This window comes from Homarus americanus, unplaced genomic scaffold (genome assembly GCF_018991925.1).
Source record: "Homarus americanus isolate GMGI-L3 unplaced genomic scaffold, GMGI_Hamer_2.0 scaffold33468, whole genome shotgun sequence".
Classification (NCBI taxonomy): Eukaryota; Metazoa; Arthropoda; class Malacostraca; order Decapoda; family Nephropidae; genus Homarus; species Homarus americanus.
Window position 1 is genome coordinate 3,254,891 of NW_024714177.1, and position 18,684 is coordinate 3,273,574.

General features: G+C 38.4%; 1 protein-coding gene across 2 annotated transcripts in view; it reads left to right on the forward strand.

Moving 5' to 3' along the window:
- The window catches only part of LOC121876979 (cGMP-dependent 3',5'-cyclic phosphodiesterase-like), a 90,726-nt gene extending 76,503 nt beyond the window's left edge, over positions 1 to 14,223 (forward strand). For both annotated transcript variants that reach the window (XM_042382564.1, XM_042382570.1), the window contains 5 exons: positions 516 to 723; positions 2,070 to 2,244; positions 3,992 to 4,134; positions 10,253 to 10,425; positions 12,029 to 14,223. In XM_042382564.1, the coding sequence (XP_042238498.1) occupies positions 516 to 723; positions 2,070 to 2,244; positions 3,992 to 4,134; positions 10,253 to 10,425; positions 12,029 to 12,206 (877 nt within the window). In that variant the 3' untranslated portion in view covers positions 12,207 to 14,223. The remainder of the gene's footprint in view (positions 1 to 515; positions 724 to 2,069; positions 2,245 to 3,991; positions 4,135 to 10,252; positions 10,426 to 12,028) is intronic.
- Positions 14,224 to 18,684: the final 4,461 nt, after the last annotated feature.

The window sequence follows — 18,684 nt, forward strand, 5'->3', positions numbered from 1 at the left end:
GGCACAGTAAAAAAAAGGTAGACAAAAATCTAAAGGCATTAATAAAAATATATTACTGTATCTTGATCACTTTAAGAATCGTGCCTTCACAGTTGACAAGAGGACCAAAGGGGCAAAGCCAAGTGATGTATCCATAGCTAGCCAATCACCACGCTGAATGAGTCGCTGATGAGTGATCAATTTTCGTTTTTTATTCAATATCAGTGGCTTCAATCGCAATAAAACAAAAATTGTACGCTATCTTTTATGTCAATGCAGCATTTCATACCATAAGAAAACTTAAACAAAAGCTCGTTTTTCAATTACGACAGAGCCTTGTGGGAATGGTGGTACAGTACTGTACCTCTCTCCTACAAGTATGTATCTTGCCTATCCCACTCCAGTCTGCTATCCCTCACTCCCTGGGAATGATGTAGGTATTAAATTATCTAACATTATGGTTAGCAAAATTACTAAAGGATATTGATGTACTCTGTATCTGGATAGTTTGTTTATATTTTCTCTTCCTTCTCCAGATTTACACTAATGGTAAGAAAAGGTTACCGTGACCCTCCCTACCACAACTGGTTGCATGCCTTCTCAGTCACTCATTTTGCCTTCCTGCTGCTGAATAACCTTCACCTAACGGAGAATAACTGTGTCACACACCTTGAGGCCCTGGCGCTCATTGTCTCCTCCATGTGTCATGACCTAGATCATCGAGGGACAACAAATTCTTTTCAGGTGAGTGTGTGGTAATAAGTAATGCCTTGTTCTGACACTGCTGAAACAATCCTTAAGATGTACTGTATTTTATTACAGTGAACCCTCACTTTACGCGGTCAATTGAACCCACGGCGGCCCGCTAAAGTGAACAACATAACATATGGGATTAATTGAAATAGAGACCAGGCCGACCCCCGAACTCCACTTTTTCAGACACAATACCTACGTTGTAGTAAAAATAACTTCTTAATTTTATGATGGTATGCACACGCAATTAATAATTAAGAGAAATATCAATAATATTAGGTTTTTTAACACTTACATTGGTAGAAAAGATGGCTGGGCACACGGGGATGGGGGGTTGGTTCCGAGGCAGAGGGCAGATTATTGGCCCTCACCTGTATCACTTGTATCAATTGTATCACTATCCACCACAGAGGCTTCCAGGGCCTCTTTGTCAAACCCCTCAGAGTCCATATCCTCACTATCACTATCACTATCACTAACTTGGGCCAGCTGTGGTGGGTGGCGGGTGAAGAACTCGGTAATGTTTTGATGACTGGGCGACCTTGTGCGCACCCTGCTCGCGCCGCTCTCCGCGTAAAAGGGTACACATACCGCGGAAAGTGAGCATTCCGTGTTTGGCAGGGTACCGCGTAAATGTGGAAACGCGTAAAGTGGGACCGCGTAAAGCGAGGGTTGACTGTATTGTAGTTTTTTGCCATGTGTTCATTGTACAGTAACACTTGTTGAGACATAAAATACAGGATTTCAAACAACCAGAGTTTTTAAAGTTATTGTGTATCATCGTTTTCCATTAGAGTTAGTTCATTTTAAAATTAATTTGTTATTTTTGCCTGTTTAATGAGTAATTGTACTGAGCAATCATGACCCAATGAAAATAAACTTGTCCTCAAGGTTAGACAGAGATAGCAAGGTGGCCAAATTGGGATCACATGAAGATTAGTCAACCCAGGTTATTCTATCTCTTGATTAAACACCCTAACACTAACCTGACCAAACCCAACCCCTTGGGTATTAGGGGTCTCTCTGTACTGAATAAAATTGTCTGCCATAAGCCAAATAGCTGAAATATTAAAAGTGGTGTACCCATAGTGAAGGGGTTAGAGCTAGTCACTGAACAGTACTACATTACAACCTGAGTTTGAGTCAGCTCTTTATAACCCAGAGGATTGTACCAGTTAAAATAAGAAATAAAAAGTGGTTCTTAATGTTTTATCATAACTTTATACTGTACTGTACCCTGTATATACCGTATATATAATTTTGCTGTTTTCTTATAGTAAGAGAATGAGAGACTGCTACATGAATGGATGTGATGTGGTTTGTTTATTTGTAAACAGGTGGCCAGCAACTCTGTGTTGGCATCATTGTACTCTTCTGAAGGATCAGTGATGGAGCGACACCACCTCGCCCAGGCCATGTGCATCCTCAACACAGATGACTGTAACTTCCTCGAGAACCTCAGTCGAGAAGAATACACACAGTTCCTTGACCTCATGCGTGATATTATCCTAGGTAAGCCCTGTCAACTATTAGGAAGTACAGGGTATTCCACAGGAGATATGGAGTTAAATGCATAAATTTCAAATTCCATATATATATATATATATATATATATATATATATATATATATATATATATATATATATATATATATATATATATATATATATATATATATATATATATATATATATATATATATATATATATATATATATATATATATATATATATATATATATATATATAAACCCTCACTTTACGCGGTTAATACAACCCACAGGGTACCGCGGAAAGTGAGAAACGCGTAAAGTGAACAACATAACATATGGGATTAATTGAAATAGAGACTGGCCGACCCCCAAACTCCACTTTTTGACGACACACAACTATGTTGTAGTAAAAATTTATCTTAACTTTATGATGGTATGCACACACAATTAATAATTAAGAGAAATATCAATAATATTAGGTTTTTTAACACTTACATTAGTAGAAAAGATGGCTGGGCACACGGGGATGGGGGGTTGGTTCCGAGGCAGAGGGCAGATTATTGGCCCTCACCTGTATCACTTGTGTCAATTGTATCACTATCCACCACAGAGGCTTGCAGGGCCTCTTTGTCAAACTCCTCAAAGTCCATATCCTCACTATAATTATCACTATCACTGACTTGGGCCGGCTGTGGTGGGTGGCGGGTGAAGAACTCGGTAATGTTTTGATGACTGGGCTACCTTGTGCGCACCCTGCTCGCGCCGCTTACACAACATGGCGGATGGCGGGAGAGATGGCGGGAGGTTTGGATCCAAAAATGGCGCGGCTCGCCAGCCGCTCTCCGCGTAAAGGGTTACACGCACCGCGAAATGTGAGCATCCTGGTTTCGGCAGGGTTCCGCGTAAACGTGGAAACGCGGAATGTGGGACCGTGTAAATATCTGGGACTAAAAAGGTGTAATTTTGGTAATTACTTATTATAAGAACTCTTGGATAATTTAATTTGTTTTTGCAACCCAAATTTCTTCATTTGCCGCTGTATTTTTATATCTTTGGTTCCCAACCTGGGGTGGTATTTCAGATTCCTGAGGGGGGGGGGGTGAGGTGGTCAACGATCAACATATGCCATTCAAATATATATAGGCTACATGAATTTATTTAATCTGTAAAAGTGCACTAGGTTTCTCACTTTCATGTTTTTTGTTCATAGAAAATTTGAATTTTCTCAAAAACACATGAGCTTTGATGGTTTTGAATATTAATTCTATTATTATCTAGAGTTCTAGTCGTCCATATGGAACTGTTGAAAATTTTTGCTCTTTTGGGTATGGGGGGAGGGTGCCATAGATACAGGGTTGACCAAAGAGGGACACAGTGCCATAAAAGGTTAGGAACCACTATTTTATTTGGTGATTTTTGGTCTTATCTTCTTATGTTGTACTTGTAGCTCTAATTTACTAAAATTCTAGTAATCACTTGTATTCTTTTTCTTCCTCCAATTTCATAGATTTTCCAAGTGGCATGAGTCAGAATCATAGCCTAATATTCTCCATATGTTAGTATCCAGAATTTTGAAACCACTGCCTTTTGTAATTTGGTCATGTTCTTCAAATAATTTTCAATAAAATAGATAAGAAACCAATTCTTTCTTGGTTGTGTCTAAAATATCCTGTTCAAGAGTTAATCTAGCCATGTAGAGTATTGTACTGTATTATCTTGACCATTCTTATCAACAAAAAAATTAACAAATCACTCATCCAAACAGCAACAGACTTGGCACACCACCTGCGCATTGTATCAGAGCTTCGAGAGATTGCTGAAAATGGATACGAACCCAACAACCAAAGACATCATGAACTCCTCATATGTTTACTTATGACTGCTGCAGACTTATCTGACCAGACCAAGGTAAGAGTAACTTTGAGGCTTCTTTGGAATAAAATATACTTGGAAAGATAAGGCATAATATAGTAAGACTTCACAGATTGGTACTGGTACTCAAGCGAGAAGATGCGGGAAACACTCAGTCATGTACAAATTAATTAAATGGGGAGTATCATGAAGACTCTTTTTGTGCCTGTGAAATTTGACTGATTATTATACTGTAGCTCGTTTTCCTTGCCGTAGAGGAGCTGTACCCACATAACAGATAGAATGTTTTTTTTTTTTAATCTTTACCATGGATGTCATCACCCCTCATGTATGCTAAGGAACTTACAGTGTATCACACATAGAATTACAGTACTATTTGTTTATGCTAGGCAGTTAGAACAGGTTTCAGAAGATACAGTACAGGTATTCCCCAATTTACAATCTCCCTATCTATGATATTTCGCTTTTACGATGGTGATGTATTGAGACCACCTCCCTATTTACGATAAACAAAAATAATTCACATGAACGATGGTCATTGTCCGGCTAGCGCTGAATATGGAATGCCTCTCTTGGTACACTTGTCAGTTTCAGTCTACCTGTGTGTCACCATGTAGCCACCCGGTGCACTACAGTCCCAAGCTTTGTTCCATGGTGATCACACACGGCCATGATCATGTAGCTCAACGATTATTATTGGTTAGTATCGGTGTTGTTACTTATCATCGGTGGTTTTTTTTTTTTTCTTTTTACACCTTACAGTGTGAGGACATCACTAACTTTCACATTTTACAGTTGGGTCTTCATTTACGCGGTCAATAGAACCCATGGAGTACCGCGTAAAATGAGAAACGCGTAAATGAAATAACAGAACATATGGGATTAATTAAAATAGAGACTGGGCTGACCCCCAAACTCCACTTTTTGCGACACAATACGTAGGTTGTAGTAAAAATAGTTTCTTAACTTTATGATGGTATGCACACACACATAATATAGAAGAGAAATATCAATAAGAAAATACTATACTGTACCAGGTAAAAGAAAAATCGAGGTTTAACACTTACGTTAGGTTAGAAAAAATCAAGGTTTAACACCTACGTAAGGTTAGGTTAGAAAAAATTAAGGTTTAACACTTACGTTAGGTTAGGTTAGAAAAAATCAAGGTTAGGTTAGGTTTAACACTTACGTTAGTAGAAGATGGGTCGGCATACGTTGATGGGGGCTGGTTCCGAGACAGAGGGCATATTACTGGCCCTCAGGTGAATCACCATCACTATCCACCATAGTTGTCAGGGCCTCCCTGACAAATCCCTCAAAGTCCATAGCGTCACTGTCACTATCACTGGCTTGGGCTGGCTGTGTGTGGTGGGTTGCGGGCGAAGAAGCCCGTGATGTTACGCTGACGGCTAGTGTTGATGTTGTCGTGATACATCTGGATGTACGGCTCCACAGTCTGCAACAGCTGGTTATTGAAGACTTCATAGCGGTGATCGTCAGGGTCGTTGGAAAGGACGAGCTTGAGTTTCTCTGCAAACTCGATGGCATCCTTAACATTACCATGCTTTAACTTGTGTTCTTCTCGGGATGACGCACCACCCGCCTCTTCACTGACGTCATCGTCTTCTAACATCTCGTCGGCAGTCACCTCAGGATCCCTTATCACCTCCATAATGTCGTCGTTGGTGGTCTCGGAGAAGCCTGCAGCTGTAACACTGCGCAGCTTCTCTTGCAAGGTCCACTGCTACTGCAACAGACTGAACCTCACCAGTCACAGGTTGACTCTGCCTCCCACCTGGGATACCTTGCAACACATGCCGCCATGCGTGATGAATCATTACCACAGACAGCTGCTCCCATGCCTCCACCAAGAAATCAACCGCTTTCTTGACGTTAAATTTCTTTCAAAACTGTTTGACGCAAACTTCTTGATCCGCCAACTCTTGTTCCTCGTCGTCGCTCTGGCTATCTCTATCGGTGTCACCCAGGTTACGCAACTCATTCTTGGTGTTGGTACAGTTGTTCAGGAGCTTAAACTTCTTTGTAGAGAATGCAGCCTTAACGTTGCATATCAACTCCTGGTCCATGGGCTGGATTAACGACGTAGTGTTGGGAGGAAGGAAGACCACTTTTAAGTTGGGGTGACGATCCAACAGTAGGGGCGAGTGTCCTGGTGTGTTGTCAAGGAGCAACAAAATGTTGAATGGAACATTCTGTTGCTCGCAGAATTTCTTGACGTCGGGAACGAAACAGTCGTCAAACTAGGAGAGGGACAGAGCAGTGAACATCCAAGCCATATGTGCGGTTAGCCAGTGGACATTTAGCTTGGTTTTGTCCATGTTCTTGTAGGCGTGCGGCTTGCGGGCTGTGTGGATCACCGATAACTTGAGCTTACAGGTACCGGAGGCATTGGTGGTAAACAGGACTGTGATGCGCTCCTTCTGCAACTTCCGGCCCTGACACTTGCTGGCAGACTTGACAACGAAGGTCTTGGTAGGTAGCTTTTTCCAAAACAGACCGGAGTCATCCATGTTGAACACCTGGTCGTCGGTGTACTGTCCTTCCTCCATAATGTCATGTAAGAATGGATGAAAATCACTAGCCCCCAACACGGTCAGCACTCGCTCCTTCACCACCAATGTTAATGTTGGTGATCTTGTTCCTCTTCTTAAACCCTTGCAGCCACCCAGAGGAAGCATTGAAGGGTTTGGGCTTTGCAATTCCCATCTTACGTGCCACTGTTATGTACAGTTCACGTGCGTAGTCCTGAACTGACCGCGTGTTCACCGTCATGTTCCGTGTTGCCTGACGAATCAAGTAGCTCACAAATAAATTCTCAGTCTTGAGCAGCACCTTGTTCTGACAGTACTTCACCATTGAAGCACCTGCAGACTTTGTGATGTTTATGTGTTCTTTTATCTTGGCGGCATCCTTCTTGATTGTCCGGATCGTAGATTCGTTCACGCCATGCTGGCGCGCCAAATCAACTTGTCTCGTTCCTTTTTCTAAATCTTGTACGATCTTGTACTTAACTTCGTAACTTAGGGAACGTCGTATCTTCTTTGGCTTGGGGCAGCTAGGTCCAGGTAATGCAAGGTTTTTCTGTGAAGGTGGGGGTCCAGCGGAAGCCATTCTTACGAGATTAGCGTGCACAATAGAACACAGTTTACACGGAGTGACTGGGAGGAGAGCGACTGACGCGGGTAGGTCAGCGGCTTCTTCCCTCCCGTGGCAGGGCACGTCAAATTACATTAAACCAATCACACCTAGCGGCGGAGGCAGGTAAGGATGCATGGCCCAATCACAGTCCGATATGTCATATGACGTCACCGATAATGCAACAGCGACATACTGCATAACCTTACTCGTGCCGCTTACCCTCGCTTTGGTCAAACATGGCGGGAGGTTTGAATCCAAAATGGCGCGGCGCGGCTGGACCGCCAGCTGCTCTCCGCGTAAATGACCAAATTTACCGCGTAAACAAAAACCTCGTAAATCCAGACTCAACTGTACTTTATTTTGGTGACTGTGTTGTGATTTTTTATATTGTGACTGTTCAGTGCTTTGTCTCTGTTGTTGTGAACACGATGTAAGCAGTGTTGGCTTCTATCGTTGTGTTTACGTTATCATCGTTCGCTTTGTTTTGGTGACTGAAGTGAACAGTGTACTCTTGACAATGTCTAGGAAGGCCACGGCACCCAGGAAAACCATGTCTCTGGAGCTGATGCTTGGCATTGTGAAGCTGTGTGAGAGTCAGAGTGATTTCTCCACTCCACCTTCAAAGAGTCCCTTTATACTCAAAGGGGACATGTGATGATGATCATGCTTGTTCTTAATGATGTGGTGAGTGTTGTGTAATTGTGTTGGAGGTAATGTATAAGTCTCGGAATTATATTTTCGGTGATACATGTGACTGTTAAATGGCTGGGAATGTATCCCATTGAACCCCATGTTATAATGATTCCGATTTGGGATATTTCGACCAGTGAAGGGTTTTTCAGGAATGTAATCCCATTGTAAATAGGAGGATACCTGTAGTTACCAGTATAAGACTGATGTGTGTTGTACATTGTTGTCTGCTGTATTAATAAGAAACTCTTTTAGCTGGCTTATTTGGACTTGTTAAATTATATCCTTCACATTGCAGCTGTCTAACCAAAGCATTTATAGTATGAACATTGAGGGCATGAAGGGGTTCAGATGTGTAATTGTGTACAAATACTTTTCATCTTTTAAGTAATAAAAATCACACTTCCCTTACCTACTCAAGGTCCTGAGATGCTGAAATGTCACTTGCTGGTGAACTTTCACATGAAAGATTATGGCAAGACTATTTGAACACTATTTGTGAGGCTATATGAATAAAATGCAATTCATCCGTTCAGTGTACCAAAAGTGTTAAATGTTTTCAATTGTTTATGCAGTTAATGGCTACTGTATCATATTTAAATTACTCCGTGTATACATAAGAACATAAGAAAATATGGAGTCTGCAATAGGCCGGTTGGCCTGTGCATGGCAGCTCCTGTCGAGAGTTACTACCACTCTCTATCATCCATGAATCTATCTAGCCTCCTTTTGAAACTTTCCAGAGTTCCAGCACTTACTACAAAGTTGCTAAGCTTGTTCCACTCGTCCACCACCCTATTTGTGAACCAGTTTCTTCCTATCTCCCTCCTAAAGTGAAGTGATTATTGAATAGAGTTGTGCTTTCAGTTGGCCTCCAGTCTTTCCTGTTTATTTCTGTAAATCATTCTGCCTGTGATTCATTACTTAACAGGAAACATTAGAACAGTATCCCCTGGACTTTCCTCTATTTTTTTTTTTTTTTTTTTAAAGCCCACCCGGGCACAGGTCACTGATCCACATCGGAGCTTGGGGGGGCGAAAATTTAATAATAATTAATAATAATAATAATAATTCATAGTAAATAAAATTTATAATAAAAAATAAAAATACAGTATAGTCTGCATTTACGCGGTCAATTGAACCCGTAGAGGTCTTTGTAAAACGAGAAACACGTAAACAAAATAACAGAACATATGGGATTAATTGAAATAGAGACTGGGCCGACTCCCAAACTCCACTTTTTCCGACACAATACGTACATTGTAGTAAAAATAACATCTTAATTTTATGATGGTATACACACACAATTAATATTTAAGAGAAATATCAATAATATTAGGTTTTTTAACACTTACGCTAGTAGAAAAGATGGCTGGGCACACGGGGATGGGGGGTTGGTTCCGAGGCAGAGGGCAGATTATTGGCCCTCACCTGTATCACTTGTATCAATTTTATCACTATCCACCACAGAGGCATGCAGGGCCTCTTTGTCAAACCCCTCAAAGTCCATATCCTCACTATCACTATCACTGACTTGGGCCGGCTGTGGTGGGTGGCGGGTGAAGAACTCGGTAATGTTTTGATGACTGGGCGACCTTGTGCGCACCCTGCCCGCGCCGCTTCCCGCGTAAATGATGAAATTTACCGCGTAATTAAAACATATCATTCTGGCAAGACACCGCGTAAATGACCAAACGCGTAAACAAAAACCGCGTAAATCCAGACTATACTGTACTGTAATAAAATAATAATGATAATAATAATAATTATAACTCTGTAGTACTGTAGTAGTAGTAGTAGTAATAATAATAATAATAAAAATAATAATAATAATAATAATAATAATAATAATAATAATAATAATAATAATAATAAAGAACCATAAGTACAAAAATTAAAAAAGATCAAAGTGAGAAACAATACTGTATATGTATGTTGCATTGTCAATAGTAAGAGAAACCATTGAGACCCTGCAATTGTGTGTAAATGAGGCAGAAAGTCAGATCAGCAACCTTGAACATGGTCACAATTTTCGTGATGCCATATGGCAGCAGGGTCCACTATTAGACAACACATTATGCTTCCAATATCTTCCCTGGCGGTAGTACCTCCCTGTTTGGTAGCTACCTACTACCGTCTACTGTGCCATGTTTGGGTGTACAACAATATCTCACTAAAATACCATGATTAATATTTGGTGACCAGATCATATTGCCATTTATGGTCATCTGAAAAGCTGTGCACTGTATAACAAATTGTCTGGTAATCTGTAACCTTAATGCAACCTCTATTCACTGACTTGCAGGATTGGCAATCTTCCAAGCATGTTGCAGAGCTGATTTACAAAGAGTTCTTTACACAAGGAGATCTGGAGAAAGCCATGGGCAACATGCCATTAGAGATGATGGATCGAGAGAAAGCATTCATCCCGGAGCTTCAGTTACAGTTCTTAGATGATGTGGCTATTCCTGTCTATGAGTAAGTATAGCTGTTATGTGTAGTTCAGGAATTAGGAATTTTTAATCGTAGTTAAAGTCTTATGGCAAGGAATGAAGAAGTTATTTCCTAAAACAGCAAATATTTTGGCAGATGATAATAAATTATATTAGTACAGTGACCCCTCGTTTAACGAACACCTCGGTTAACGTAATTTCGATTAACGAACTGCCTTCCATAAGGATCTTCAATTCGGTTAACGAAGTTCTTACGAACCGACCTCAACATGTTTTTGCTTGCACTGACCAGGCAACCACCTTTAGTATCAGTCCGCCAATACATTAATCGGTTCTAGGGCTTAAATTCCTTACTATTTTAGTAAATATCAAGAATATTCAATAATTTTAAAAGTTTAATATTCAATTTTTTAGTCATTTTAACAATTATTGAACATAACTGAAGGTAAAGTGACTAGTTTAATGTGCGGCATCCAGCCTCTTAACACAGCAAACAGGAGTTAGTCTCTCTCTGTTTTCACTGGAGGTAACATCTTGCTTGAGACTCTCTTCAACTAAACACTTTTTTTCTGTGTTTCCAAGCAAATTATTGGTCATTTTGAGATATATTTTACATATTGACAATATATAATGCAGTGCAGTGTTGATTTAAAGAAAATAATCTTGAATTACACCAAGAGAGCTAAAATTTTATGGGTGAAATGGCACCATGGGATGACTTCTCTTCCACCCCAATGCCTTCTCTTTTTCCTTCTCCTCCACCCCCATTCTAAATCCCATCATCATCATCCAGGAGCCTTCTACATACACACCTCAAAGTAAGTGAACTTTTCTACCATTTTTGTTGAATTTAGGAAATTTTCGGTGAGCTGGAACCAATTACCCAAAAACCCATTGAAACAATGGTTTCGGTTAACGAACTTTTCGGTTAACGAACGACCTTCTGGAACGGATTGAGTTCGTTAACGGAGGGGTCACTGTACAGCAATAGCCCAATTAGTGATCAGGACACTTTCCTCGAAAATGGAGTACTATCTGAATCAACGCTTTACAGGAACATTATACCTTTGCATATATGGAGATGTGTTTCTGATGACGTTATTTTTTACCTATGAGATAAACTGTATACAGTATTGTATGTGATGGGTACAGTACAGTTATTAATAAACACACATTATTACAGTAATGATCTTTACCAATTAATGAATAACAAATAAACAATGTACAGTTCTGTATTATGAATGACAGTCATAGTAGAATGAGTGAGAAAGGCAGTGTGTCAGTGAGATGCAGTGGTTGGGAGGGAGGGTGGCAGGAAGCGGCTTCTGTTCTAGTTAGCTGGTGAATATTGCTGATGTTACTTCACCAGTCATTAGCAAGACTGAGTTCATACCTGAAAAGAAATGAGAATTTCCGATATAGTACAGTAGTTTAATTCAAATTGTAGTGTAAAAAAAACCATAATAAATAAGAAGCAAGTATCTAGCGAGTGAAAAATAGGATAAATAACTTGAAGGGTCATTTGGAGGCCTAAATGACTATAATCCTTTCTTGTTAATGTTTGCATAACGAATAGAAAGTCTTTTCTTGCAGTTTGGTTAATACACTATTTAAATGTTTTTTTTCAGAATTGTAGCAAAATTATTCCCAGGAGCACAAGACCCCTACAATAACATTAAGACCAGCAGACGAAACTGGGCAAGACTACGAGATGTGTACAAGCGTAGGAAGCCTGAGTCAACAAGTTCATTGGAAGTGTTTGAGGATGATTCCCTGGATGAAGAGCTTGATAAAGAAGACTCCTGAAATGTCCTGTGGATTCTTTCCATTTCAATTTTTAAGGTAAATATTCCTCCCATATTCCTATTCATGGAATACAGTACAGTATAGACTATATTGAAAATATGATATTTAATAACAGAAAAGGTTGCCAAATGTTGAAACATTAATCATTTATCAGTAAACTGAAACTGCCATACAGTACATTTTTTTATTTTTTATTTTATGAGTACATTACCTTTGTTGTTCTGGTAAATGTTTAGTTTTGAAAGTACTGTACATACTGTGCATTAAATTGAGGATACTTGGTGATATTTGTCCTCCAGTGAATTTACATACATACAGGTATTTACGTTATACTGTATATGTTTTCGAAACTTCATGAGTGTTGCACATTGGGTGGTAAAGTGCCGTAAATAGACTACATTACTGTTTACGGTTAAACTATTTCCACTGCATACTGTACTAGAGAATTTATCCAAGTTAAAGTTGTACAGTTTTCTATGACTTGGAAGAAGTTACATATTATGTTGTTGCTGTAATAAACCAAACCTGTGTGCAACCAAAGATTTAAAAAACAAATTTATATGCTACATCTTATTACTAATTTTCAATAGAGTTAATGTCATGTATTGGAGACTCCTCTGTGGCAGCAGTGTGGCACAAACCCTGAGTTGAGACCCAGGGAGTCCCGCTAGGCAAGCCTTCACACATACTGTATATCCTCCCATTCCAAGTGACTCCCCAACAAAGATGATAGAACCACTGCAACGAAAAGTTTTGTCATCAACCCCTTAATTTTTTCTTCTCCCCCATTATTCTATTTTCAAAAAACAAAACAGAGCAGGACAACCTTCTGAGGAAGTATGCTTTTATAATGACACAGCCAGCTTTTCCTGATCAGAAAAATTATGAGTCTAAAATTAACTAAACAGACTAATCTCTTGATTTTATAGTCACCTCACTTATATCCCAGAATTTGTGTTGACATTTTGTACAGAAAGAGTTAACTTTTCATAATAGTCGTGACTTTAACAGTACACTGTACAGTACTATCCATAAATTATGAATAACTATGACTGTGAAAACGTGAGTCCTAATCATTCTGTTCATATGCTAACATTGTCAAATATTTCATTGCACTGTGAACCAGAAGCAGACATCTCATAACCATTGTACAGTATACACAGACACAGCTGTAAAGCACCAGTAAGGTCAAAAAATCTAAAACATGGGTGATTTTATAAGACTCACATAGAAACCGGACAATACCAATAAATAGGTCTTCAATGGTGTGATTTTTGGACTTGCTAAGTCTGCAATCCTAAAAGTTTTACTTATTCAGTACCATACTAATTACCTGTACTATTTTTATCAGTGGCCGACATGAACTATCCTTGAATGTCTCAGACATAATTAGTTATAGAAAGAGTGAAGGTCATTTGCAACACTTTAACCCTAGTTATTCTTCTATATTCCTCTCATTGTCATCCCCCAAATACCACTTGCTACTTTAGTACAGTATCTCTGTGAATTCTCTTTCCTACACAACCAGCCAGTTGCTATGTAGCTGTCCTTTTAGGCAAGCACTGCTTTTCTAAGGTATGGCCCATCACTGACTGCAGACTACGGTAACTCCTTTTTCATTCCTTGGCTACTTCTAAATGTTTTCACTTGAAATTTTCCCTCATTGTGCAAATGATTTGCAAATAGCTGTTAAAAATTAGAATTGATTAAGAGTGGTTACTGCATATCTCTGATTATGTACTTTAACCTTGAACCTACTAAGGCACCAAATTCTAAAAAATATATAACTTGGGATAATCTTATTCTTTGGGTACAGTCTAAATTTAACAAGTGATTTTGATAAATACAGCATTAAAGAAGCCTGCATGTCAAAAGACCAGCCTGGTTGGGAGGAATCTCAATCAAGTATCTTTATGAATGTAGTCAGTCTCCTGGACTACATTTTTTGCATAAGAGTATTGAAGTTGTTTGAGTAAATCAGGCCATTGATATCAGGAAGACACAATGCTCACCTCTCTGGCTCTTGCAATGTTCAGGAAAAGTAATTACCCCGGTAATTTCTGGCACAAGAGTCAATGAGATCAAGACACATCTTGAAGACACATCTTGAAGCCACCTGACAGAACAGTCATCCAGATCACCTGTGAATATATGAAAACAGTAAGATGTTAAGCTGAGCAAAGAACATGTTGTATCATTTCAAGTGAGTCACCTGAACAGGAACATAGGCTACAAGAAATTTGAAATAAAGAGAGTGCTTGAGCTTCACTAAGGTAGCCCAGTACTGTACCTGGAAACTGCAATGACAAAACCTACAAGGTGCTAACAGCTGCCACAGTCTGACCAGTAGTTAGTTAGATATAATCCCTGTTGCTAATCTTGCCAATGCTGAATGTTACACTTCAGAGTACCACAATGCCAGTCAACAGATTCTGATGCTGTACTAACATTAAAGATGATCTATTGTCATTTGAAAAAATCTAGATTATCGGTAAATTATATTTTTTGTTAAGTACGGACTGTATTTAAAAATCTCAGTGAAGCATGTCCTCGTGTTGCTGTAATAATTTGTTTTAATGGTGCCTTTAAAATTGCCTTTATATGCTTTCAGAATTGATGGTTTTATAAAGAAAGTTAAATTTCTGATAATAAATTAAAGAAAGAATTTTACAAACTTTCACACCACAAGTGTACCACATTTTAGAAATGAGAGAAAACGTGTATGTTTTTGTGAACGAATTACAAGAACACAAAACAATTGCATAATTAAATTTGTTTGGACAAAGATGACCATCCATGAAAGCATATACAGTAGACCTAACTGAGGAGTCATTGCCGAGAATAATATGCCAATTATCAAGCATAATGGATTAAGTAGAATACATATTATCCACATACAGTGGTCCCTCGATTAACGAATGGTTCAATTAACGAAATTTTGGTTTACGAATTAGCTGCCATTAGGATTTTCAGTTCCATTAACGAACAAAACTTCGATTAACGACAGCTTTACGAGAAACACGCTTTGTTGTGTGCATCAGCTGATCGGCTAGTCCGTCAATATGGTAATTGGTTCTATGTTTACATTCGTTTCCAGTGGAGTAAATATCAAGAAAGTTGTGCTCTTGAATATTTTTGCATTTTTTATATTAAAATTATTGGTCATTCTGAAATTTAGCTAACATATTGAAAATGTACAGTGCAGAAATTATTATGAAACATGAAGAAGGAATTAGAACCAATGCATTCTGTAAAGAATATGGCATGTCATCATCGACTGCCTCTACAATCAGCTGTTTGATTTGTAAACAAAGCTGCCGGGAATATGACATACACACCTCAAAGTAAGTTAAAATACAGTATTCTATTGTTTTTTATTTATTATTGCACAGTATAATGTACAGTACAGTCGTGTATTTAGTTTATATTTAATGTTTTGTTAATTCTATTACCTTTATACAATACTTTGTATTTATATTTTTTCTGTGAGTTGGAACCAATTACCCAATATCCCATTGGAATAATAGATTCAGTTAACGAAATTTTTGGTTTACGGCCGACTCTGTGGAACCAATTGCGTTCGTTAATCGAGGGACCACATTTGATTTTGCTGAAATTTCTGTATGTATATACAGTACATATACCATATGTCCTTTGTTTGGGTGTGTGTTTGTATGACTAACAGCCAGTGCAATATTTCAATATATTTCAGCAAGATCTTGTATCTCACTCAAATTAAATAGGAATAATGATCTGTCATAGACCACATTTGAGGCGTCCCGCATCATCAAGTGCATTCAGACCATCTGGGCAAAACCCATTTTTGGGGGGAAAGCTCTATACGATGGTAGTTGATAAGATCTCCTTACTACACTATAAAGAAGGTTGAAAGGCAGACATGAAATTAGTGGCTTGGCTTGGCTTTTGCATCGTGAGGTGATCTCATCCTATCAGTGAGTGAGTGAGAGGAGCGGGCAGCCAATCACAGCGGCCGGCCTACAGCCTCCTCCCCCGTCTCGGCCAATGACAGTGAGCGTATGCTATCTACATCACGGCCCCTCCAGCCAATGAGGCGGAATCCCTCACTTCTCCTTTGATGTGGCGGGATCTACACTCTGATATCGATTAAAGTAAGCCATAAGCGGTGGGGTTTTTGTTGCCTAAGTCAACATTGCAACAACCGATATATTACATGATGTGCCCTCTGCAATCAAAGTCCTTTAGCTTCAAATGCAAAAGCAAAATGATTGCTGTATCTCAACAACTAAGTTATGCATGTTTGAAGTGGAAAACTAAATCTGAGTTTTCTCGGTTTCAGGTTTTGTACCGAATAACCCATACGATGCAGGCTAATTTTTACTGTATATATATATACAGTATATATATATATATATATATATATATATATATATATATATATATATATAAGAAGAAAACTGAAAAGTTCCTAAGCGCTTCGTGTAATTCATCTTCAGGGGTAGTACAGACTGGCTAGTCTGTACTCACCTGCTAATTATCAACATAAATCACACCTACAGTGATTTACTTGCATATATATATATATATATATATATATATATATATATATATATATATATATATATATATATATATATATATATATATATATATATATATATATATATATATATATATATATATATATATATATATATATATATATATAACAGGAATAAGTGTCCAAATACAAAGAGTAATGAGATACCCTTGTATGTATGTCTTCTTCACATTCAATTTAAACGTGGTGAATGTTGCACTTATAATTTTACAGAAGTGTATCAACCTCATGTTCTTAGTAAGGTGGTGAAATCCCATATCTGAACTTTATTTTTTGAGCTGTGTTAAGGAATAAAATATTACTTAAGTTTCTTAAAAATATGTCATGGTAATAACATACCATTACCAACTAACCTATAAAAATGCTCTTGAATTTCTTAGCAAAGCCAGTCTAACCCATTAACCAGCAGAACAATATTCAGTGATGTGTCAGGATAGGTTTTCTGATGATTTAAAAAACTGCAAATGAGTGAATTTTTTCTTTGTTGGGGATGAACAGAAGGACTTTACAGTATGGGTTCCTAGCGATTTGGGAATCCATTTGAATTCTCCTAAGTTGCCTAAAAAGTTTTGTTTTACTGAGTTACAAGTGTACTGTATAATTTTCATACTAATAATGTACCAAATTTCATCCTTTCACTGTGGCTGTATAATGATTAGGTGTACCCATGTGCATTAGGTTTTAGAAAATTTTAAATAAATTATTTATCATCTTTAAATTGTATAAATACATAGAGTAGTCACTCATGATCAAGAATGTTTGAGTCTCATCTGAAACAGCCACCCTCTTGGTAATTTGGTTGTGTAATAACATGTGCTTTGGTGCAGGTGGACACTGGAACCAAGTGTTTCTCCTCTTCTATGTATTACCGGTATATTTTCCTGTAATTCACCAGTGGCTTTGTATGATAATATTTATTCATAACATTAATAAGTGAAAACACCACACTCATACTATGTTGTGTCTTTTCTTCAACTATGGACACTGCTCATGGGATTAGTTTGTGCACCAGTTTACACACTACTGTACAGTACTATGTACACAATAATCACACGATCTCTCTCACTACACTGTCTATTCAAACGTTTTTCATTGTGTGGTATGTCTCAAAGCATGGGTAGACAGAGGGACATCACACTGTGAACACTTGTATGTTCAGTTGTTTTTTATGCCCCCCTGGTTGTGTGGACACACACATGGTATCTCTTGCATCCCCCAAGAGGTTCAACGTATTGCCTTTCCATCAGGCATAAGGTATGTACCTCAATTTGGCCATTAGTTTGATGTCGGCAAGGATAAAACCTTTCAGTTATTTGGCGGACACCAATTTTCCAAAAGACTTTCAGTGGCTGGTTACTATCAGTTTTCACATGATGCAAGTAGTAATTGTTCACACTTCCTTACACATTCCACACTACTGAGTAAACATGTCACTTTTGTCTACTAGCCATGGGCTTTCTTACAACTTGTCATTCTGTTGTGTCACTGTTACACATCCCTCCTTCATGAGCAGTAGAGAGCAGGTGCACAACTCTTACAACACACAGAATGATCTTAGTGTGCTTTGTCACATGATCACCACGCCTGATCACAGGAAGTTTAGGCATGCTTCAGAGAAAAAGGTGAGGGATGGTGTACCAATTGTCAATGTAGAGTAATTGTGCTTTTGATGTATATAAAGAATCTAGTGTTTTGACAGCAGAACCAGAAATACCTAGATTTTCTTCATGCATAACCTCTATTTCCTTCCTGTCACAGTCACAGAGTACAAAAACTTCTACTCTAAAATGATGATGCTTCAACAGAATGATACCAAAAGCTAAGGTGACCCCTCCACTTCATCAGGCTCTTATCAATGCAGATAAATTTTTTAATGTGTCTGAATTTTGTACAGGGGTA